Source organism: Sinohyriopsis cumingii, chromosome 10 (assembly GCF_028554795.1).
Source record: "Sinohyriopsis cumingii isolate HCF-2022 chromosome 10, ASM2855479v2, whole genome shotgun sequence".
Lineage (NCBI taxonomy): Eukaryota > Metazoa > Mollusca > Bivalvia > Unionida > Unionidae > Sinohyriopsis > Sinohyriopsis cumingii.
Window position 1 is genome coordinate 93,595,467 of NC_142970.1, and position 26,437 is coordinate 93,621,903.

The following is a 26,437-nucleotide window of genomic DNA, read 5'->3' on the forward strand; positions in this document are numbered from 1 at the left end:
TGACACTCCTATGCAAAATTTATTATTATAGCATAATATGTATATTTGACTAATACAAAATTTGTTTAAATCTTTCTTTTTATTTACGTGGAGAAGTGTTGTGTATTTTTAATTTATATTGTGTATTTCATATTGTCCGTTTTTGTGGAATGTAAATTTCGCCTACCTGATTATTGCTACGTAATATCTGTCTGATATATAACTGGTAAACAAAATAATTACGGAAATTTAAGAGTTCAAGGCCTGATCTTTTTATGAATTAGTTAAATTTCGCCGTTAGATATTTTTAGTTTTCCATAAAATTATGTTGAGCCATACGTGAGGCGAGAGTTTATATATAAAGAAGATATAGTAAATAAATATTCATATATTTTACTGCAGTGTTTGGGACTTTATCATCAGAGTTGTTAGGTGTGTTCTGATATAATTTGAGAGGAATCATTTATTTAACGTACTTTTGGAATTACAAAGTGCTCACCGTCATTTTGGACTTAAACACTACTTTGGGATTGTTATCAATTCATTTAAATGACATTATGGATGATATATTGCTTTATCAACATCTTCAAGCGAAGAGAGATTTAAAACTCGCGGTTCATCAGAATATTCAAGATTATTTGAATTAATTAGGAAATATCTATTCTTTTGGACGGGTGATAGAACATTTATTATTATTTGGGAAGTAGTTTACAATACTGCAAGCGCCTTTTGAATTTTGACTTTGCATCTTCTAGATATAAATTGTTTGTTGAATACTACAGAAATCGTTGGCTCCGCTTCTTCCTGTTACTTAGGTTAAGACCATAGAGTTGTAAGAGAATACCTGACTAAATATAATGCATATATTCTAGTTCCTCGTATGTACTATGCATACCGGGCACTCCTACATTTCTAGATTCTTCTGGTTTATTTAATATTATTAGATTTGTGCAAGCTGAGGAATTATAGTCCTAAACGTTTATTCAAAAACGTTATCAGAGGTTCTTACTAGATCTATATCAACTTTGGATGATCTAAATGGTTGGATAAAGGTTTATTATTATTAATGATATTGCCCAGTATAACATAATTTCTTTCATGACATAAAGTAAATTAAATATATAATGGTGCGAACAGCATTATGAAATATTCAGTATTCGTTATCTAAGTGAGATTCTTTATGAATATATTAAAACCTAATAACACCTATGGATTGCAAATAATGTATTATTATAAACTGACAAAAGGTGCAAACACGTTCATATCATCTTGTTGAAAGATGCCTAAATACTAGAAACTAAAACAATAACTAAATGGAAAATACATCTAAATCTACCGAACAAGTTTCATTGGATGCATTTACAAAGGAGTCGAATCTAACGTTTTTACAATATAAATTACTGCATACAAATTAATGTAATATACACAAACTCGACTATCAAGTAACAGTAAACGTTCTCTTTCCATAATTACAACAGAAACAATAGCAATCTAGTCTGGGACTGATATATTGAAAAAGCTCTGGAATGATTTAAATTAGTATTTTGGAAGTAATATATATATATATATATATATATATATATATATATATATATATATATATATATATATATATATATATATATATATATATATATATATATATATATATATATAAGTGTGTGTGTGCCATGAGACAAGCCTACATTTAAACTTTTTAGAAAATGTCTCAACAGATATATTGATGTGAATAAGTTAGAGAAAAAGACAATAATTGAACTGAACGGCATGCATATAATAATATGGTATAGCACAGTAATAGTTCTACCTATTGTATGCAATGGCTACGATTCATCAAATTGTATTAATACACCAATAATCTCAAATTATCATTTTGCACATATTAACTTTGCCTAGCCCATAATACATTTGATATAGTTTTACTAGCAATACTTATGTTTATCCATCTCTGACGTTGACACATCTTTCTATGTATCTATCTAACTATGTATGTATGTATGTATGTATGTATGTATGTATGTATGTATGTATGTATGTATGTATGTATGTATGTATGTATGTATGTATCTATCTTGCATCATTAACTTCACTTTCCGTCAGTGACTGTAGATTGTAATGAATCATTTATAACCAAGATAATATATATCAAATGTTTTCCACGATTATAGATTTTGTTTTAAGATAACGAATTGTAAATAGGATGTTTAATTTGGTTATATAAAATGAACCTGTTTACAGTTTTGAAGTAAGTTTCCTATGGGATGCCAGGTGATGATGTAATCTGGTATATACCATGTCTGGATGAATTGCAATGCATGTCACGTGCGGATGAATTGCAGCATTGAATCGTAATAGAGTCGTGGAGATGCATATAATGACAGTAGTGAACACTTATTTCTATTCCAATCTTGTTTTTATTTTGATATCAGTCTTTTAGTTGTCTGCATCTGTAATTTGAGAAAACTAATTGATTTATTTATTTAACGTTTTCATTGAAATTACAATGTGCTGATTGATATTGGACCAAACTTCTATTTTAGAATTATTGTATTCCTCTAGATTACATTATTGTGATAAAGCCGAATGTTCCCACATCAGTACATTTAAGATAATTGGCCCATTAGCACATTCAAGTACTGAAATTCATTCGGAACCCGATTATCTGAGTCTTGTTATAGAACTTGTTGGATAATTTTGTATTTTGTTAATATTGTCAGTTCCTCTTATATTTACGTTCTATACCTTAGGTAATCAAATTATTTGTTAAGTTTTACAAAATATGTTGGCTTTACTTCTTTCTTTTACGTAGCTTAATCGTGGCTATAACCATACGGATCATGCTTATGTCAAATATTTGCGTACATTAATTAATATGGTTAAAAAAGAACACAATACACGTCATTCTGCCTTTATCATGAAATATTACACTTCATTAAATTTCGTGTGGATCAGCATGCGTCGTTTTGTAAACGCATAACGAAAGTTTAAACTGTTTCAGTATTAAATTGTTCTGCATGATATTGGTGTTGTGTATGGTTGACTGATTTCCAAATATCCAAATATGATAAAAGGAATGATGATAAGCAAACCAAGTATATGTTTTATTTACATGTGTCACGTCATAAGTAATGAACAATAGCCAGATTGCAGCATGTATATGCTAGACCCTGAGGCTAATTATTCGCTTCATAAATGTTGCGAGTGTAAGCCGACATAAAATGACGGATGGGAAGCCAGTTGTGTATAACATGGCCATAGGAACTTCTTACTGGCGCCATATTCTGAGTGCGGTTCACAGGTAAATGGCATGAATTGCCGGTGTGCTCAAAAGAACATCAAATGAGGGTCGTAAATCCACCCTTGGCAGAGTGCCGTGGAGGGGGCAATGTCTGCTAATTATGTAGACCATGGGTGAATCGACGTACACTCGGAAGTGAGCAAGGCGTGGCCACCGTTGGAATTGCAAATTTAATTCTAGTGTCTTGAAACTAAACGTCAGTAGTCGCCTTACCAACTTGCAGGAATTACATAAGGAAGTTCTAAGCTACTCCGACGTCATTCGAAATTGGCGGGAAACATTGTTATTCTGGGAATTATAAAGGAGCTTTGGAAAGGTCAGTGACTTATTTGCTCGATTGTCACAATCTATTACGGCAAGATAATTGTACTTTAATTATGTGCAGTATGTATACTTCATTACTAGAATCGTTAGTACGTAGAATTACCATTTGTAGGGTTTGATTCATTTGTAGTGCTTGATCTACATACATATTTTGAGATATGAGCAATGTTTATATAAAGAATTAATGTTGCAATTCGCTATTTGGGTAATTCATAATAACCTCGTGCATTTATTCATGTGATATTCTAGATTTGCAAATGTTGAATTGAATTATAACTTTGTATAATGGTTGCAGTGTGCAACATTAGTTAATATGAGTATTTGACTATTTGTGTATACTTTGTAGGAGTATAATGTGTAAGGATATATCAGCGCATGGATATGTGGATATCTGTGTACACTTTGTCTAAGTGTAATGTACATAAATGCGTATGATTATGTAATATTGTTCTGCATTATAAGATTGAGAATCTATATATACTGATGTGATGGAATCTATTGATATATGCATGATAAGCAGTTGATACCGTTTATACCAAACCAGAAAGTATGGGTATTTCGATGTGCACGAATGTGTGACCAAAGAATGTAATGGCTTATCTGATGACAGATTGTTGTTTACGTGTGAGGCTAGATAGCTAGAGGAATATACTAATGTTCTTGTGTGTGTTCGGACAGGAAGCTTTTAAGGACCGGATGAGCTGTAGGAGACAGAGAAGGGAAATACCCTGGTACAGTTGGTTCCGATTCTCTGAGAGACAAGAGAAGTAGAGAATGGAAGTGGATGAAGTGGAAGGTTGAAGGACGTGGTTGTCGGACTGAAGGAGTACTGGTTACAAGTCAATAAATACTACAGATGAATAGAAACACGGGACAGGAGGAAAATCTATCACACTAAGTGAGATGATGAAATAGGCCGTCACTTGTTCAAGTGAAAGACGAGTGATAGGGTTTTGAATATTGAGTTTCATTTGAAGAATGACTATCTGTAATTGAATGACATTACATTTGTTGTTTATTTGAATTTCACCTTTTGTGTATTCAGTAATTTAACGGTCGGCGTCTCTGATTGGGGGCTCGGAGTTTTGCACCTCTATCACTACTTCAATTTATAACCAAAACGAGCCAAGGTGGGTTTTCTGTAATAATTTAAGAAAATACTGGGAGCACCCCACCCCAATCTAAGGTAGTCTACGACGAGATCCCATTACAACATGGGACCCGTTTTTCAAGATGACAGAAATCACCCTGGTCAAACTTTGTCTTTGATATTTGTTTAAAATCAAATTAAAAATTACATCCTTATTATCACAACAAAATCAACTGTACAGAAATGTATTTGTATCGAGTTAGGAATATGAACGTTTCGTACATTTTCAATAGTTTCAAGGGGTTCAGTCTTATAGTGCAGAAAGGAATGTGTAGCTTACGATTTAATATCGATCATTTATCTTCTCATTGCGGATAGAGATTTACAATATTTGTCACTTTTATATGATAATATATGAGTATACCAAACTTCGTCCATATATTAGAAACAATTTATTTCTGAATTATCTACTAGAAATAATTGCGGATAGAGAGGTATATGTATAAAATGATCGAAAGATAGAAACTCTAATACAGTATCACCCTCTTTCTGCAAAATAGTCTTGTACAATATAGTGTGCATTAGGGAGGAGGTTAAAAGATCTAGAACTTCGCTAAAAATAACTGCATATCAAAATAAATGTAATGCATCACTTCCAAGAATCTTACGTAAACCTTTGTAAGTGTAGGAAACACGTTTACATTAATAGTGTCAAAATACTGATATTTATATTTTTAAAATCAATATACTCGACAGAAATATTGGGTATAATTTAAAACTATTCAGTGGCCAAAACACATGTGGATATGAACGACGTTATTTCAAAACCGTTTTTCATTTTTCATATGCATCTCTATATCTAATTTGTTAATATAAAATTGAATATATCTTATTATATTATAATGTTTCCCAAGGATATACTTACAATCAAGTCAGACAGTGCAGCTTCTTTTTGGGGCGGTAAGATTTCTTCATTAAAATCCTAAAATTTAATCACATACTAGCGACTGGTTTTGACTTGGTACTAATGATAATCGTCTCCACTGACATTAGAATGAACAAATAATACGTCAGTTGGTTATTTAGTGTATCATTCAATATTCCAGATGCATATAAGACATTTAAATTACATTTCCATTTCATTTATTGCTGCTGATTTTAGATTATATCATGTTTAATGATAAAATCATTAGTAAAACACAGATTAATTTTATTTGTAAAGTCGGTTGCGATACATTATTTCCTAATTACAATGAAATAAGAGTATATATAACTAAATTTACGGCATTCATTTTTGTATCATTAGATCTCCGAGTAGGGTTCAGAGTTCAAATTATGATGAAGTAGAGAAGATCCAAACAATATTAAGGATCCAAAAGAGAAGCGAACTTTGTAATAATGATAAGGATGTAACTTTGAATAAACTAACCGATTTTGAAATAATATCGCAGCAAAAACTGTTTAATGAATTGGCATCATTCATTGTATCACAAACTTAGGCTAGAAATGGGGATTATAATTATACAAATATGATAATGTATTAACTGTTTGTTTTAATATTATTTCTTGCTAATTTAGAATTTTGACAGTTAAATTGTTCGTAAGGGGATAATCACATTAGTGTCCTTGGTTCTCGCAGGTCTGATCTCGTGTTCTGCATTGATGGCTCGACAAGTTTCAATATTAGCTGTTAATTGGTTACAAAATGTGGTATGACGATTAGCTCAATCACATTCAAGATCGGCTACGACGGTTGGTACATCGGGTGCAAAATCTTCATCAAGAGAGTGCCATTCCCTGTTTGTAAAGCGATCAATGAAGCTGTTCAACGATGTCTACTTAATTTGGCTCAGATCAATGCGAATTTGATGATTGCAAATCTGCCAATAAGTAGCGGCGCAAAAGGAATTAATTTAGACCGAATATGAAAAATATCGAAGCTGAAGTCTCGCCGTGACAAAACTAAAATATGTATCGGATCTCAAATGGATAATCTCTTGCAAGATCACACTGTCCCAGAGTATTGGTATTATTTGTTCCATACTAACTCAATCAGCGTGGACAAAGAGAATAAAAAGTGCAGGACACGTGTGATACCATTTTGAAAATGGAGGGAAAACTTGTAGGTACCAATAACGGCAACAGTTACAACACCAATGTGAAGGCTAGATTTGTGGAATAAATCGAGGTAAGTTTGGGAAACGGCAATGTTGCCATGACGGTATTGATAGTCACGCAGCACCGATTATGCAATGATGTTTGACTGGGATGTAGATTATATCGAACATAACAATTATCAACTTTGTGGAATGCTTTCGTTGACCCACAACATACTGGTAAGAATGACATACTTTTTATTCGCGGCACCGCTGACTCCATATGACAATTTGACCGCCGTATTCACTCAGAGGTGTTTTGTAGAGATGTCCTCTAGATTGATTTCGGTGCCAAACTCACACTTCCTGCTAACTCGAAAGTGCAATGACAACGAAGCAATTTGGCATGTCGATTCCATTCCTTTTGGTCGATTTGTCTCCGTAAAATTGACATTGTAGATGATTGCGATGACTCCATGATTGGTCATAGAAACGTGGTTGGTGCCATTTGAGTCTGGAGCAACAATAATGTTATCATTTATCAAGGTCACCAAAGACTCGATGGCAAACATCTTTCAGCATTTCCATAACAAATAATTACGCAACATGGTATCTGCAAAAACCTGTACATAATGTTCCATTGCATTGATCTATGTTCGGTTAACAGACCAGTAGTGTAATGATATTAAACCAATTAGGACACGGGCCTGAACTTTTCCCATCATACCTTCTCTGCTTTACCCGATTTTTTTATTCGTTGGAACATCAGGACCTATTCGGATAGTACGTGCACTTTAAAGCATGCATTACTGTTGTTTCCGGCACCAGTTACAAATGCATATGGAAGGCAGTATTATTGGAAGATTCATTTGGACAAATGAGGATAATCCTCATGCAACTGTGGGAAATTCGTAGCAGTTCTAACTGAACCTGTAACGTTTTTCAACAAAAAGCCGCAACGACTTAAATTTGTCACATTGAGTCACTTTCAACTCAAAGTTAACATGAATCTTCCCACGGATACGCAATCTAGAACCATCCCACTGTGTTGACACTGACGAAGTTGCAAACGTTCGAAACAGAAAAATGCGAACGTCGCTAAGTCGCGGGAAATATTCTAGCTGTTTGTCGCCGTATCGCCGTGATGAAAATAGAAAAGCTTGTGTACTTTGCGGACGAGGCGGTCTCTGTATTTGTTAACGATGGTATCATCGATCAGGCTGCATTGCAACATTAATGACGATTTTATGCCGTTTGTCCACTAATATTTGCGCGTAAATGAAGATGAGATACCCCTCTATACAGTCACACAAAATCTAAATTAGGTCCAAATAGAAACCGACCATAGTAAGCTCTCTGATGTACCAATGTACTGGAGACCAGCTTGAAACCATCACATTAGAACGCCAAAGTGCCATGGAAACTACGTCATCGTAGGACGTGTAACATCCCGCGGGATTGTTTCTAAAACGACGAAGTGATATTCACCAATAAATCCACAACGATAAAAATGTTCCTATATGATTTTAGAGCTAACATTAAAAAGACCGGCTGAGAAAGATCCAAACTAATGTCAAACAAGGACCGATTGCGAATTCGTTTGCGGCAAAAGGGTATGGCATGAACGTCGTAGTTCTAGGTGAACGAGGTGGCACGACGGATACATAAATGTTACACAAAGACTTTTGTTTACAATCGATGGAGAGTTGTTCAAGTTAAGCACATATTTGTGTTACATCTGAACAATTCCATCTTTTATGACAGTTATACTATGCGGTGACAATTATAATACAGGAACTGTGATGATCACTCAAAGCTACCGACGTGAGCTACCAAATAGAGAACATATAATTGAAATGGATCAACAGGTACTAGATGAAACCTCCAGTGAAAAAGTCGCACTCGTAAAATGCAAACGCTGTGTGTTGTCACGAAAACAATATTTAGACTGCTACCGCAACATCCCTAGTTTGGCGGCATTTGTGTTTACGCGACTGTCATAAGCACACCAATCCGATATTTCTTGTCGGAGCTGTATCGATAGTAACTACGTTTGCATGGTCAAGTTAATAGAAAAAGCCTACTAATATAGAGGAAGAAATGTACATATACTTGCATTATTAGGACTTCCTCCAGATGAGCCACAGTTGACCGTAGTTAGCATCGTTCTCGTAGCTGTTTATCAATATTTATTCATGGGCTACACGGTATGAAATCGCAAAGTTGGTCGCCGAAGAGGAACACGTCGACTTATCAAAATCCGCAAAGTAAAATATTGTCAGAACCCGGCAGGAACATTCTGAAATCCATATCTGTGCAATTAAAATTGAATATCCCATAGTTTGTTTATGTGGGATTTCCATACATTACTCGGGTAGTCTTCATCCCCTCCCCACACCACCTTTCGTTAAAAAAGACAGAATGTGCAGAACTAATGATATGCAGGTCTGTTACACCGCTTTTTGCTGAAACAGTACAACTGAGCCACCAATGCTGTACCGAGGCAAACCAGTTTGAGTTAGAGCCGATCACTGGGATTAACCAATATTTGTTTATCAAACGTAGTGTTCATGGTGGGATTTCAATGGTGAGTCAACAGGCGCAAGGACACGTATGATACAACCTTCCCAAACAGTTACGTCAAATACGGTTATGATGCAAACGATGGCCGTAAAGTAGTTTACACGGGCCAGTCCTACTCGCGTGACCAGCGACCAATGATACGTTTTCGAAGTCGAATTCGGATACCCAGCTTCGCCAAAACTACAATTGTTATTCACTCGCATCGGCTGAGTTGTTGATTGCCAGTGAGTGGTTATCACCTTGCTAGTGTGCCATTATGGAGGATTCCGGTAAGAATTTCGTCGAATTCTAAAACCTGGCTCGAAATTTCCACCAAAAGCTGAATGACGTCGTCCATGTACGAAACCTGCAGTAGCATCTGCGATTTGCACTTATTCAGTCACGCCGCGGTACTGTGAGAACATTAACATGGCGTAAATGGATGCAGATTCGTTTCTGGTGCACATCTTTACGTAGAAAACCAGCAGAAGCGTGTGAGGTTGGCGCTAAGTGTGCCATGTAGATGGTCCTTGGTGTCAGACTCGTCCGAGTATTGTCCGATGTCCGCGTAGACGTCATTTGTGGAGATGTACATTGGATGGACCTTCACATTCAGATGAATATTTATCTGCAAAAGGACGCAACGAACGAATTTGGGGACTTCTTCAAGCTCATTAACAAAACTTTCTTCGAAAAACAAACATGCATAATTAGCGCCATACCTATCAAGGGTAGTGATCAATGAAACGTTCACAGGTTGATTGTCGACAAGACATTCAATTCACGAAACATATTTAATGGCGGATAATTATTGTACATATCAAGATATTTGCTCTACAATTTAATTAACCCATTGGCATCAACACTTGTTTGATCATTCAAAATCAGTCATGTGCGAGATCTACAACGATTAAGTCCGACCGCAGTACTTCGACGACATCAAGATGGCGTACATTGATGCGTACTCATTTCTGATGTACGTCTCCACCAATGACTTCTTCGCGGACATCGGGCAATTCTTGGGCAAGTCTGACACCATGGACCATCCACTTTTCAGCAATGCCAACAAGAACGTAGTGTGAAAATAGAAATACAAGTTCGTGGGCAAATCTATTGTGGAGTTTGTGAGATTGCGACCCTAAAATATAAGACCGTGGTTGAATCTGGTAAGTATGTTGCGAAAGTTAAAGTAGTTCGGTGGTTGGTAGTCAAGCACAACAAGAAGGTGGCGTGTCATTAACAGAGACATGACTTCACACATGCAGAAAAGCTTGTTCGGCCAGGGAAGAAATATCGGCGTTTATCGTTGCACCAAGGTAAGTTTGTCTGTGCTGGACACCAAGCAGCGGATTGTCCCTGATGGAATCTTCACTTAAACGTGCGGGTACGCTTCGGTGATTCCTTGTTTCTAGGAAGTCCGAATATGTTTACAGTAAAAAAATCCGCCGATTGGGTCAAAGATATACTTATATTGCTACTACAAAGACTACTACTACTATTACTCTTGCTCTAAAGTCAGAAGCCACGACCATGATTTTGAAATGTTTAATCAAATAGGGTAGGAACATGTTACAAGAGTAGGAGGGGAAGGGGAAATAAAACGTGAATAGATGAAGCGCCAACTTGAAAAAGCGAAACGAAGGAAGAAGAAAATCGGGTGTAAAAACTAGATGTGAAACACGTAAGGAAAAAGGAAATGCTACGTCAAAGGCTCCCTAGTAGAGTGAAGAAAACAGGAGAGGGGATAACTTGTGATGCACAAATACATCGTGGTCGTAAAAACAAGGTGGTTATGTAATCCCTGAATTGTCGACGATTGAAGAGATATTTTGTCCCAATAATATCCTAGCTGATGTTGACCGACTCGAACTTTTGATTGGTGGAAGACGAGCCGACAACGATTCCCACGAAATCATCAGTGGAGCATCTACGAACCAAATCAACGTGTTGGAATCGAAATACATGTCCATCATACATCTTTCTATTTCTTGCACTCCGATTCGTTCACTGAAATTCCGGGTAAAGTTGTGAAAAATGATGATACTGCATATGAAGTAAATGAACAATGTGGATTCGATAACAATGGTATTTAACAGTGCCATATATATCATCGATGGTAGAGAAATAGAGTAATGTCTCAAAAACCTTGATGTTGCTGAGACAATTGTCGGGCTAGCTCAATACAGCGATGAATATTCACGGACCGCAAGCCAGTCGACGGTGTTCACCAAGGACGTTATTGACAACGCTGATGATAGGCTTTATCTCATGGTACACTTAACACAGGCTAGCTATGTTGATTCACATCGAGGTGGAATGATAGCGCTACACCGCGCTAATTTTGAGATACTGTATAATATTAAATCATAATCGAACCTGGGATTTGCAGTACGAAGATGGTGGACTTTCATGTGTGATAGCGTTATCATATATCTTTGGATTCTGTATACATGATAGAAAAGTTATCTTCGGAGCAAAACATACAGTTGTACTGGTTCGAAAGGGCACATACCGTGATGCAATCTGATGCACTGGGATTGTTGGGGGTGCTGCTGATAAAGTAACACTAACAAACCGGGTTTTATGAATACCAACAATGACTCCGTTGTTGACAGAAGAACAACGATTAGTATTATTCATGGACAGTGGTTGTAAATCAACGTCGTCTTAGCTGACAATGATCACCGACACAGCCCAAGGCACAATGGAAATAATTTCTTGGCAGATTGCATCACAGCAAGGTATTTCAGCACCACAATATATAATCTTTGCATTTCAGAGTGCCACCAGGTAAAATGACCGGACACCAAATCTAATGGTATTTGACAGATTAGCAGTGTCAATGATTTCGCTGAGGATAAATGTCCATCAAGAACCATCTGAATACAAAACAACGTTGCACGGGCATATCATAGTGTAATGAGATTCATTGGGTATGTTCAGGATGTCGACACGGCTTCCAGATATCTCAACAGGATTCCTCAACGTTGTACCCGATCTATCACAAGATTTTTAGCATGCAGACCTACAGCCGTACAAGTTTCATATTGGCGAGACAGGTCTGATCTAAATTTCTCTGTGGGTCTTGCCATTGTAACAAATTTATTTGTGTCACGTTCATCGTTAACTAAAAGCGTTGTAGTAATTTGATAAAAATATACTCTGCCGTTAGTGTATATCTACCTTCTTTCAGTCGTGGCTGTCTCATTTCAAAATTATCATTGATGTTTTTCAACATCAAGTTGAACCAGCGAAACTATCTTCTTGTAATTGCCCAATCTCAGAAATATTCTCTTGGTTCATTATACAATAGATAATTATGTTCAATAGACGCCCATTTTAACGGGCGAAATATATGTCTAACTGGTATTGTTTTGCATATTTTGCCAGATTTTCACTGCCTTCTTGGAGTCGTTTCATAAGGTACACTTTAATGAGGTTTTGATTTGTTTGCCAGATTTCACTGCCATTTCATAGATTCCTGTCATGGGTTTCCCTTCAATGAAACTATTTTTCCACAATAGCTATTTTTACTAACTTTAGTTTTGTCAGTTATATTAGGAGAGATGGCTCCCGTCATGATTGTCATATATTAGACATCAGCAACAATATAAATCTTATGCCAAACCAAATCTTTGAGAGCAGTTTAGGCCATAATTCTATCACCGCACATGCGCTCAACGGTCAACAGGATATCTACTGATCATTCATAATCTTTGCACATCTCCCCTCAGGTGAACCCTTGGGATGCAAAAGCAACGACCATTACAGGGCTCAACGTGATGAGGAGCGATTTATCAATGATTATTACATATTCTGCTGACTTTTGATCCAGGCGCTCCCCCACACACTTGTAATACATATTTACAAACGCAAATAGATTTGTCCGTCTAATGGATTCGTACCACAACGAAGTTTCACAATGCGACCATGGAACGAATATTGTCGTCCAATCTAACTTCTTCGCTAACACGCCGCTCAAAGAATATGTCTGGAAGTATATATATATATATATATATATATATATATATATATATATATATATATATATATATATATATATATATATATATATATATATATATATATATATATATATATATATATATATATATATATATATATATATATATAGTATTACAGCGGTGTTATTTACATCAAATGATAGACAGAGATGGAATATGTAATAGACTAAACAGACGGAGAGAATTTATTATAGACTAAACACACAGACGTACAGGCCGAATTTACAATTCCACGCAGTGTAAGATTAAACCGAGAATTTATAATTCCTCACATTGTAACATTAAACTGACATGCAAAGAATTTGTAATTTCTCAGAGTGAAAGATTAAACAGACAGAGAGAGAATTTATAATTATATTATTATCCACGCAATTAAAACAGAAATCACACTTGATGAGTCTTGTGTATATTGCGTGATCACCCCCCCCCACCCCGTCTGTTTAACAGTTAGAATATCAACAGTCACTCTATGATGTACATGTCTTCTACTAACTGACCATAATTCGAACATAGCTCTGTTCAGGGGGAAAATAATACTATCATTTGTAATACCTGGATCGCAAGCCTGCACAGGCGATAAGGCTTTAAATACAAATTTGCATCCAGGCTGTTAGTGATAGGTGTTATAAGTGCTTTAAAACAAACAGCGTGTGAACAGGTATATTGTTCAACGTAGGCTGTGTTACTGTTAGCTGTGTAGGTCATTGACCTACGGATATGTCACTGTTGTTAGCTGAATGCGAAGCATTTCACAAGGGGTTCCGGAGGAGGAGGTCAACCACATATTTTATCTAGACCAATATGGCATCATGTTACTGGATCGTGTAAACTGATTTTAATAAATCCACGTAGAGTTCTCTGAAATTATTTATGTCCGTGTCGCTTGGACACCAAGTCTGATGAATATTTTGCAGGGTACGTATATCAACGCTGTTAAAGAAAACCAAAATAGTAAAGTTATGTCTGATTACTTTGGGATCTGAGCGTACCTCTTTGTAACGTAAATGTCTTTCGTGCCTTTATGTCTGCCTCGTGAAAATATTCTGTCTGGATTTGTTTGTTATTCAAAGCATGACATCACTGAAACAACAAGAGTCTTTACGTCACCATCAAGATCATCGAAGGACGGTGCATCATTGATGTCAGTTAATCATTCAACAACAGCTGCATCAGATGAAGGGAATCATTTGCAGCTTCACTGAATTCCTTGAGGACATCATAACATCACTGGTCGTCTGCTGATGGTGCTACCAAATTAAGTTGTCCCATTTGAACCATTTCATTATCAGCAACAACCGAGTTTTACCTTACCCAGACAGACCAATGATAATGGCTCGAATATAATTTGGTAATACTGGATGATGGTTGACCGGTGCAAGCTCGTGTGTCGCTGAATAGTCAATTATGTTCGTTTTGTAAGAATACAGTAATATTCATAATCATGACTTTATATTGTGTTTGACGAAAGCCGGACAGGCGAGCACCTACAGGCAAATGTGTAAAATGGGGAATAAAAATATACGTTTCTGAGCAGCAATGCTAGCATTGCAGTCGGTGATATATACGTCACGACATTTGGGAAAATGCCTGGAACTCCATGGGCTAAGTATCCAGGCGAAAAACACCTTCCTGACCCTGGAAATTGACTTGATGTAAGACCTGACGAAAACTTTATACCAAACCCAGGAGCGTTTTCAGTAAATGCGATTGATAAGGCGTGTCATATTCATGATGTCGCGCATAAAATAAAGATCTGCAACAACGACATATCGCTGATATCAAGTTGATTCACACGCTGAAGTCTATAAACAAATATGAGGGCTACACTTTCCAACTAACTGATAAGATCGGCTATGAGTCTTCAGTTAGCTGTGGGAACGGGCAATTAATTGACTCATAATTATACTAATGGAGTCGATTTATTATAATCCAAGAGGATGCATGAAATTTACAGCAGCAGTCAGCAAACTTGCCGATGCAGCAGGTTTCGCGCTTAATGGTTCCGCAGATTGGGAGTCTCGACAGGCAATATGGCAATTTTATTACCGCGTCCTAAAACGATTCAGCATAACCGGTTTGATATTAGCACTCCCAATAAAGTTTATCAGGCAGATATCTTGTTTGCACCACATGACGTCACTGGCACATCACGTAAACGGCGCACATGCCTTGCAAAATACAAGGAAGCGGAACCGCTCTCGACTATAACAACAAATGAAGGCGCATACGCATTTGAACGAATTTATTCGCGTGGACCTTTATAATGACTACAGTTGCTACAGGCTGATCCTGTCAAATGAGTTTTTGGTGTTAACGTAACGTTAAAATCAGACGTGGATACACAGCGTTACATAGTGATCTGGCAATTGCTGTAATCGAACACTTTCTGAGCGACTATTTTTTATACCGGTGCTCCCAAGAATTACTGGGCAAGGACAAAATGGGTTGCAGGACCACTGCACGTAATAGCCGCGTTAAACAACGAAGTCGTGCGTAAAATTGCTGTGAAACCCGTCGATGTAATCGCGAAGGAAAAGATCCCGGTTAAGCGGTGCGACTTGCGGGTGAAGTTATCACAGAGGTAAGTGCTGGGCAGCATCGTGACAGTCAGGTATTTATATAGCCTGGTAAATTTGTATGTGGTGCAAAAAGAACAACCGATCTTGTCTGGAATGTAACCGCCAATAAAATTTTCAACGTGGAAAGATCTACGGGCATGCCCACAATTTTTAGGCTAGATTCAACAGCTCTTAAACGTCAATTTGTCAGTGAACAAGTACAAGTGATTCCTGAAAATAAACAATTACTTCCAGACTGGATTCGCGCCAGCAAAGTACACTAGCTACTCGACAGCTGTACATTCAAGACATGACAGTATGATATGTTTGTGCGTGTGGCCTAGACTTTATCGATTCTGTTCAGGCTAAATTCTCCTACGTCATTAGAAAAATACTTCCACAGCATTATTGTGTTACAGCAGGCGCAGTGATTATTTTGTCGTTGCTTCAGGTTATGATAAATTCAGCATCAAGGTCAAACTCGCGTTTATTTTATTGTTATGATCTCACTGAATGCCAGCTAACGACGTACATATTTCGTCCCAAATGAGGATTTTCGGAATATATTTCTCACTCATTCGCTCGGGAGTCTACACATCAACACTCCAACGAAATAAACTGGATATGTGTTACGTGCATGACTTATCGTCGTTTTTTCTCTCTCATCGTCCTGGCACGTCGGTGAGTTGTTGTTAATACAATCATGTCTAAATGTTTTAATACATTTTTCACACGCATTGTTTTACCTGAACGACCACGACCATTGAGATAAATCATGTGTCGTGTGCATGGATCATTTATTGATGGTGCTGATATTGGCTGTGACAATTTATTAATGCAATAATAAGTGCTGATTGGTTTATAATCTGCAAATTTGAGAATAATTACGTATTCGTTTATGTCTTATTCTTTGTGAAGGGGCAAATTTCTGGCGATCTGACAAGAATACCTTAGTTGAGACCAGAGTACCATTAATTAGATTCATGGAGACAGGCGCGTAGCATATCGCCATACTACCATCTCCGGTAATGTCCTTTAGAGGGAGAATTTTGTTCGTAATTAAGCGTTTTTTTATACAGCAGCCAGACGGACTATTAGGGGCACAGTAAACTTCATTTTCAGGGTAAAGTTGTCACAATTGAGAAATCGCAGACACACTGTTACTCAAACTACCAGGTCAAGCTGACCCCTACTTTGGCGCCTCTGAAAAAGGTGGCAGAGATATTTAATTCTGATTAGTTACGTTAAATAAGGGGCGTATTTCCCACACAAAATATTCTTGGTTTTAAAATTGCGACATCGTGTGAATTCACCGAATTTAGAAGATTTCACGTATGATTAAGATGAAGTGTGCATTGACTGAAATGATGTGGTAATTGATGTAACGTATCCCATTTATTCGCTGTAAAAATTGAGGCTGGCTCAGGACCCCAGACCTCGTATGGTGCGCTAATGTGTAAGGTCAAGGCGTAACGAATTAGCCATTAGCCATTTGACTAACTAGGGTCATTATAGGACATGTGGAGTCGATTGATAGCCATATCATCTGTCTAACACTGATAGTAAAATCTGATAACGAGGGAGAATAATGCAAAAATCCCCTGTATCATAAATAACAGGAAATTTAGGTTGTCTCTATTTATATTTATTTAAAACGGGGAAAATAGCTCCTGACACGTATTATCCTGGGACGTGTGATGTGACGTTATTCTGAGACGCACACCGAGAAGTATAGAGAGAAGTGCAGTGGGACGTACAATCCACTGACGTAATCCTGCGGCGTATTAATTTCTGAAACGTATTATGGAAGTATCCTGAGACGGATGGTGGAAGGTATCATCCTGAGATCCAAGGGTCTGAACTGCTACAGTGGAAGCAGAAAAAACTGAGGACGAGCAGGTTATGCAATCGTGCAAGACGTTGACTTCGATTGTTCACTCGATCATATGATGAACTAAATATATCAGTAAACAGATCGGCTTTTCTATTTAAATCTGTTTGCGTTTTCTTTGTAATTCGGTGAAAATTTTATGTCTAAAAGCGGAGTATATTCCTGATGGAATGAATTTTCACGGTTGTTTTATGTAATTTATTAAATTGTTTGTTTACATGCACGGGGGCTCGTGTTGGTTAGTCCTATATACCTGATCAGATCTGTATATATTTCATCTGTAAGTTTCACCACTTATATTTATATTTACTCGAACCGGGCAATAATATCGAGGGCGGTCAACCCCTAGATAACGAAACCAAAGTCAAGCGGAGCACCCAGCAAAAGTCACCCCCAGAAAAATCCCCCCCCTTACATTCTTCAATGACCACATGGAACATAATAGATGATCGAAAGATGTTTCGAAGTTCCATGCTTGATCTAATTGCATAAAATGAGTCAGTGTCGACTCTAACAACGTCATTTGGAACTCGGTTTATTGAAGCATACGCAAGGATTAAAGATCTAAGATGAGTACATTGAGGTGAATCACTGTTGCAGTAGCTGACGATGGTGCCGATCATGGCTACATTTAGTAATTTTGGAGATTAAAACATCCATTTCTGCCGTATCCGCAATTATATTAACCTCGGTAAATTAGCCAATAATGATCGACTTATATCTTTTAAAAAAGTAGCATCATCAGTCATTTGGAAGATAGACTTCTTATTGTCTTATTGTGGCCAATATAAATTTATCGAAGGACTCACTGTCAATAATGTCAGTATCATTGTATCCAGCATATATCTTAATAGCACTATTGTAGCCCAACCACGTTCATAATTTGCGCAACAACCATTCATATTAAAATTGGTGTCTGGTTTATTAAAATGACAAACAAACCATGTAAAAATAACCAGATGGACGTTTCCTGTAAATTCAGATGATTGAATCTCGGCACATCCAGTTAGACCGATGAGATTTCCACGGCCAGTCTCTGGCAGAGGACCTTTTATTGAAACTCGGGCCATTTCGTGTCTTGGATGACCAAACATTCACCAAGAAAACTAGCTAGGTAACAAAGCTATCATATCAACTGAAGCTAATCAATGAGATTATATTTTGTTTTTCAAAGCCACCATGTCCAAATTCAAATCGTGAACGCGATATATCATTATCAAATTTCCTTGGTGTTTGACACCATGAATTGTTTTTGTCCGGCGACATGTGAAAGCACAGACGAGATTATAGAATATTTAATGATCTATTCTTCTATTCGTCTCTGTTGTATTTGTAACGGTACTTTTTTCATCTTAGTATGGATAGATTTTTCTCTATAAAGTTTACTCGACGGTAGCACAAACCAATCAAACGATAATACACCGTCGGTTCAGGGATTACTTTGAAACAGCCAGATCGATATAGGGTCCCAGTTACTAATATTATAAATGCCCTCAAAACTATTGCAGTTATAAAATCTATTAGTTTTTTCTCATGCCGTCCACACATGAGCGTTATGATTTATTATAACTACAGGTTCGCCTCATGTTGCATATATGCTAGGTATTGAACAAACACCCGTGGGTAATTGTTTTACTACTAGCGGAAACTATAATCGCTTTTCCAGCACTACAGTGACTTTCAATGAGGGGTCTCTTGTTTCTGAAACGCTCTGCTCATTCGGTTGTTTTTTTATTCGTTATATTGTTTTTCTTTTTTCTTGTCGGGCGTTCAAAAAATGATCCATGATCCTATGAGACACCGGTTCGTATCGTTTGAAGATCATTAATATCAGGCTCGTTTAAATGATAAAGTGCATAAACATCATCAGCTACAGGATAGGCAAGTTCAATATGGCCTGTCAATTTCCGTCAGCATTCCCAGTGCAGAAGTATTGTCGACGGTAACAACACGCCGTCCACCTGATTCTTTAGCAGCGTCGAGTTGGGCCATCCTGACCATCCTGGCTGCCACCAGACACTCACTAATCATCCAAAACAGTTTGCCATTCACCGTAGCATCACTGAAAATACCGTCGTGATCTATCCGGAACTTTGACCAAACGTGAGCTGCACCGTCGCGCCTAAAATCCTCCTTAGCCATTCTGATATATTCGTGTAATTGTAATTATATCGGTGGACGTTTTTTTTAATCAGTTGCTCTATCAGAATCAAACCTGGCCGTGGCTGCTTGAATCATAGATAACCTTGCAAGCTCTTCTCTCGTAGTTGTGATCGCGCTAATCTTATTTCATACATATACTTGGCCAAGTTTTGACTTAACAAGGGTCAGTCTAACACCGGTGAGATCATAATGTTGTTCTTGCAATTGTTTTTCTACAGTCCGCCTACCCATTATATAATTAGGCCAAGGTTGTTTCTAACTGAATATTATCCCGGAATATTATATAATAAATTCAGGAGCAAAGATAATTGTAAGCGATGAGCTCAACAAACCGTCGTGAAAAACTTGCTGTTATGAGTATTGTACATATAATTTAGCTAGTTTCCGGCGAGGACGTGTAGGGTCAAAACCGTGTGTAAAATGTGGGATCAGCGTTAGAAGAATATCTAAACTCTGTATTTTTTTTGTGGTGGAAGAAAATAGAGATCTAAAAAGATACTATGAACTACGAAATGAAGTAGGTGGTGTCAAAAAATAAGATGCCAAAGATTAAATCAGTTGCTTTTGCATGATTGAAAAATAATCTTATTAATAGGAGAAAAAGTATGATTAGACATTGTCAACTGCGTCGACCGGGCGGCGCTGTCATTAATACGGGTTACATCATGCTCGGTGTAGGAGAGACAATATATCTCTCACACAGATTTTTTAAATGAATGCTTGAACGGCTGAATCAATAATGGTTTGTTATTAACCATATCAATTTGGATAGACTCGATAATCATCTAGGAAATATTCAAGATACTACACCGAGCGAAAATAGTAAACGGGGAAGAACAGGAAAACAAACAAAAATGCGCCGTTAGATAAATCTTTTAATTTGCTGACAGGCGAATAATTGCAATCAATGACCGCTGCAGAAATTCTTTTTGTTGATATTCATATAGATTAGGTGAAGCTTGTAGCAGATGGTATAATTAATTCAGCTGCACAAAACGGTATAATAAAAAATAAAATTCTGGTGTATATATAGTAGTGTACAGTATTTAGTGAATGCACTAATATGGGGTGTGTGCCTCATTACAAATTAAATCAGAATAATACAGATTGAAACTCATAAACTCATCTTGCATTATAACAATTACACATGCAATAGTACATAAAGCATCATTCAGCTTGGCGTAGTCATCTACTTTTGCTCATTAATTATATTCTATGCATCACGAGATCACACCTAGGTCTTAACTCTTGTTGTGACCATTTCAACTTGCCAACTAGGCTTACAAACATAGTTCATGTTAGTGTTTGACAACAACGAAATCAATATTTTTACAAAACTCGGATTGCAGAATCGTGGCCTTGAAGGGGGAAAAGGAGGAGGGTTGCACAATACTCATAACAACAATGTTTTTCACAACGTGTTGTTGACACCATAACTCCATCTTTGATTTCTCTGCAGCGACCACTCAAGCACAGCGACGTATTTCGGAAGTCGGGTTGCACGCTGTTCCTTGCTATGGCTGGATCCAAATAAAATACTGCTGTGGAAACTGATCATGCGATGGTCGGAATGATATCGTTTATATATCATTGACCATAAGATGTGATTTGTATCCATCGTGTGTGCTCTGTTATCAAATTTTCTGATTCAGTGGACAAGAACTTTACCTTAAAACGTGCAAATACGTAATTTAATGGAACCACACAGACACATACACACACACACACACACACACACACACACACACACATATATATATATATATATATATATATATATATATATATATATATATATATATATATATATATATATATATATATATATATATATATATATATATATATATATATATATATATATATATATATATATATATATATATATATATATATATATATGGCTCTATGTCTGTGTGTGAACTGAAATAATGTCCAATAGAACATGTCACAACTGACTCTGTATTGTGTCAGTATGTCAAATTAATGGAAATGAAACAAATATTTTCGACCCAAATTTTTAATGCAGAGACTTCAAACTCACTGCTGGAGTTAACACGTGTTTTATTCTTGGAATAAGTTATGGAAGGTTACCATTAAAAACGGAAAGATTCTACTGATACGTACTCTATATACTGGTATAGATTTTTTAATGCCGTTCAAGTCTGAAGTTTGAAGTTTGAAGTCATCACCTTGCGTAAATCTTGCTACAACTGGTACAATACTTAGGTCTCTACAGATTATATACGTTCCGAAAGATAGTGGCCTTCCACCAAACATCATACAAAATGTGAAATATCTCAGAGTACCATAACAATGGAATAATTATCTTATACCAGACGATTGTATTGGTGTCCTGTCAAATACATTTGCATTATCTCTAGAAATTTAGAAATAGCCAGACATCACACCTGGTTGCATGAAAGACTAAACAATGTATATTACTCTGTCGCTTACACACCGATTGAGATTGCAATAATAAGCTCTTTCTTAGACCATCTATGTTAGACTGCCTAGCCTCTCATAATACCGTAATATTTCCAGCGAAACAAAACGAAACTTACCAGAAGAATAAGCTGCCACATTATTGTGAGAGTCGCCAACTGTATAGCTGATTAGCGGAATTGTATGGTCTCAAATGTCACCATTGGTCTGGATCGTGGGAATACTTCCAGTTGTACTCGTCACGAGATATATACTGACCTACTTCGCAAGATAAATCTTAGCAGATACACGTTTCTTGCTTCTCGACAAACGTAGGAGAACCCTTCTAAAGAGCTAGAACAATTTAAATAAAATTATTGGATTTCACATATTTAATTGGATTAGACGAATGCTAGAATGATACATATCTAACACTAGTTCTTCTTTCTGTACAAGAACATTACTGTTCAGATGATAGACATTTTCTTAGTAGATTACTGTTTATTATTATTATCATTATTATTATTATTATTATTATTATTATTATTAAACCGTCAAAATATTCCATCCATTGGTAGAGGCAACGTTTGTTAGTAAATTTCAAAATTCGTTCTTGAACAAGTACAAGGAACAAAAGTATCATTATCGTCATTATTATTATTATTATTTGGAAGATCTAAACTCGCTGCTGTACACGGGTGTCTGTTGTATACATGTTAGCATTTAAGAAATTATTTTTCAACAAATACTATGCACACAATATCATCGTTAGTAATATTATTGTCATTATTAGTATTATGTTATCAATAAAATCATACAATATTCAAATATGTTCTCCCCCGAATTTATATTCCACATAAGATTATTTAATTTGCTGACGTTATTCCATTTAATAAACTAACATTTCAACCCTATAAATTAAATCATCACTTATTTAAAAAATCACCAATCTTTATTTTGTAAAGCACGACAAAACAATATTTTCACTACTGACATAGAGTTTACAAATGACAGTAAATCAGAGGATTTATTTGTGTGACAACGTGTGTAAGATTCACTTGAAAACATGTATTTTAATGATGGAACCATAATATCTGGATAAACTTTCTGCAGAACTCACCAACAGTAAAGGCTCTCAGCTTATGTGAAAAACCAGTGAGGAATTGGAAATCATGGAAACTATTGTTTGTGACTTTATAAAACATCTACGTTTTAAATATCGAAAGACCTCTGACTCTAATTAAATGGGGATTAACTCGTGCTCTTTTCAAAGATGTGAGTTTTCTTCCGAGGTATCTTTAATTCACAGGCAAATATATGAAGATATCAAACCAACCTGATCACACTGATACATTTCCGCTGCTATAATACGACTCTTTCGCAACCATTCAGCAAACGAATGTCTTTGAACCTTTACACTGATAATAAAAAGTTGCTTCCCGTTTTAGTGTGACATGTTGACACCTTGGATTTACTCTGTCATGATGATTTGAATTACGAGTAAAAACAATATCACATATTTTTTATCACAACAATGCCTTCCTCGTGTAGTAAACATCCACTTTGGATAAGCTGAACGTTCACTGCAGATACGATCCAGTTACCGCAAAAGGCAGAGAGAAACCATAATTTGATTTAGGACACACCTGGTCACAGGACCGTTATATACAAAAAAGTTATATAGGAAATCAGATGGAGGGTCATAGTGGGTGTTGGGAACAGGTGGCCGTTAAGTAAAGGTGACTGGATAGATTTTACTATATTATTATTATTATTATTATTGTCGCCGTTGCATCGGTTGAGTAAGATCGGTTGCCCCCAAAACTTCTCAGCATGATAATTTCTTTCCATGCAGATATGAAGGGAACAATCTTGTATGATGGATCCTCCTCAACCTCCTTCCCAATTAACAGCGGCGTGAAGCAGGGCTGCGTGCTAGCACCAACACTTTTTGGGATCTTCTTCTCCCTGCTCCTGTCCTACGCCTTCGACACGTCCACCGATGCCATATATCTACACACCAGGTCCGACGGGAGGCTTCTCAATCTGGCACTACTGCGCTCAAAGACCAAAGTGAGAGCTGTGCTCATCAGGGAGATGCTTTCTGCAGATGACGCAGCTCTTGTGACCCACACCGAGGAAGCTCTCCAGAGACTGGAAGACCGTTTTGCTGATGCCTGCATGCAGTTTTGTCTCACCATCAGCTTGGAAAAAACAAATGTCAGCGTACAAGATACCACCATTGCCCCTTCCATCAAAATCAACGGTGTCACCCTGGAAGCAGTCAACAACTTTACCTACCTAGGGTCAACCATCAGCAACACTCTCTCGATTTATATGGAGATGGACAGAAGGCTTGGAAAGGCAAACACCATCATGGCTCGATTAACGAAGAGGGTGTGGGAAAACAACGCGCTGACAGAGCACACCAAGGTCCGAGTCTACCAGGCCTGCGTTCTCAGCACCCTTCTATATGGAAGTGAGACCTGGAGTACCTACATGAGGCAAGAACGCCGGCTCAACTCCTTCTATATACGGTGCCTAAAACGCATCCTGAAAATCAGCTGGCAAGACCGTGTTCCTCACAGCGAGATCCTGCAGCGTGCAAGTACCCCCAGCATGTACTCCCTGCTGAGCAAACGCCGCCTTCGATGGCTAGAACACGTCCGACGCATGGAGGATGGAAGGCTGCCAAAGGACATACTATATGGACAACTGGCCACTGGCATGAGAAAAGTCGGACGCCCCTCACTCCGTTTCAAGGATGTATGCAGAAGGGACATGAAGGCATGCAACGTTTCACCCGATGGCTGGGAAGAGCTGGCCGAGGACCGAGACACCTGGAGACTGACGGTAAACAATGGCATATCAGTCGCTGATGCAAGGAGAGGCCATTTGGCGGCAGAGAAACGTAAGAGAAAGAAGAACGCGGCAGCAACCACAGTAATGCTGACTTCCCAGCATGTCTGCACCAACTGCAGTAGGGACTGTCACTCACGTATAGGCCTGCACAGCCACAGCAGACGATGCCAACAGAGACAGACAATACCCCAAGGGCGCTATTCGCATGGTCTTTCGAGACTGCGTCGCCAATGATTATTATTATTATTATTATTATTATTATCGCCGTTGTATCGACAGTGGTGATGGTGGTGGCAATTTTGGATATCCCTGTATGTTCCTACATCGTCCAAATTATAAAACCATTAAAATAGCTGTGCATTGAAGTAGAAGAAAAACAGGGTTTCTACAGTCCAAGAATATGCTAATTGGCCCAGCTGGAGAGATTTGTTTAAGCTGTATATACTAGCCAAACAATCAAACTTAAGCATGACATTCACTAGTTTACACTCTGGTGACAGCGACTGTTATTTAGGAGAATTGTGCTGGTGTGATTTTGATATTAACGTTCCAAGTCACTGTCCGCGACCTTATTTGACTAAGGTACGAGACCGATAGCATCCGACTCAGAAAAATCCATTATATTTATTTAATACATATCTTTAAGTGATTTGTAATATAGACTCACACTTGAGATATGCCGGGTTGGATGTACAAAGTTTTGGTGACGAATTTGACAAAGGTTTACCTATCACCACCCCTCCTTTATTTAAAAATGAGGATGCAAATATGAAACATTGGAGCTTAAGAGCAAGACCTTTCTGCGAAACAATCAAAATTTGCTGATGAACATTGAGTCGTTGCCCCACCAGAGCATGAGGTGATGAAAAGAGTACAAAGGATTTCCACTATATTTGGAGATAAATCATCAGCCATTGAGCCACCAGAGCAAGGCTAGTCAATAAAAATAATTACAGTTTGCCATTATACGGAAATGGGTATGCATATTGACTTTGTTACTTAAGAAATAGCATATCAGAAATTGCTCAAAAACAATTAGATCATAACTTTATTCAGAGCATTGCCGTGGATTGGATAAAAAAAAATTTCAGTACTCATGCAGATAAAGTTTATTAGTCTCATATTATATGAGATCAATGGACAAAAAAAATAATGCTGGAAAATA

General features: G+C 37.2%; 1 protein-coding gene across 1 annotated transcript in view; it reads right to left on the bottom strand.

Moving 5' to 3' along the window:
• LOC149790599 (peptidylaminoacyl-L/D-isomerase-like) overlaps positions 1–22,631 on the bottom strand; it is a 75,849-nt gene extending 53,218 nt beyond the window's left edge. The window contains exon 1 of the mRNA XM_089971427.1: positions 22,551–22,631. Within this exon, the coding sequence (XP_089827553.1) occupies positions 22,551–22,571 (21 nt within the window). The 5' untranslated portion in view covers positions 22,572–22,631. The remainder of the gene's footprint in view (positions 1–22,550) is intronic.
• Between the last annotated feature and the right edge of the window lie 3,806 nt (positions 22,632–26,437).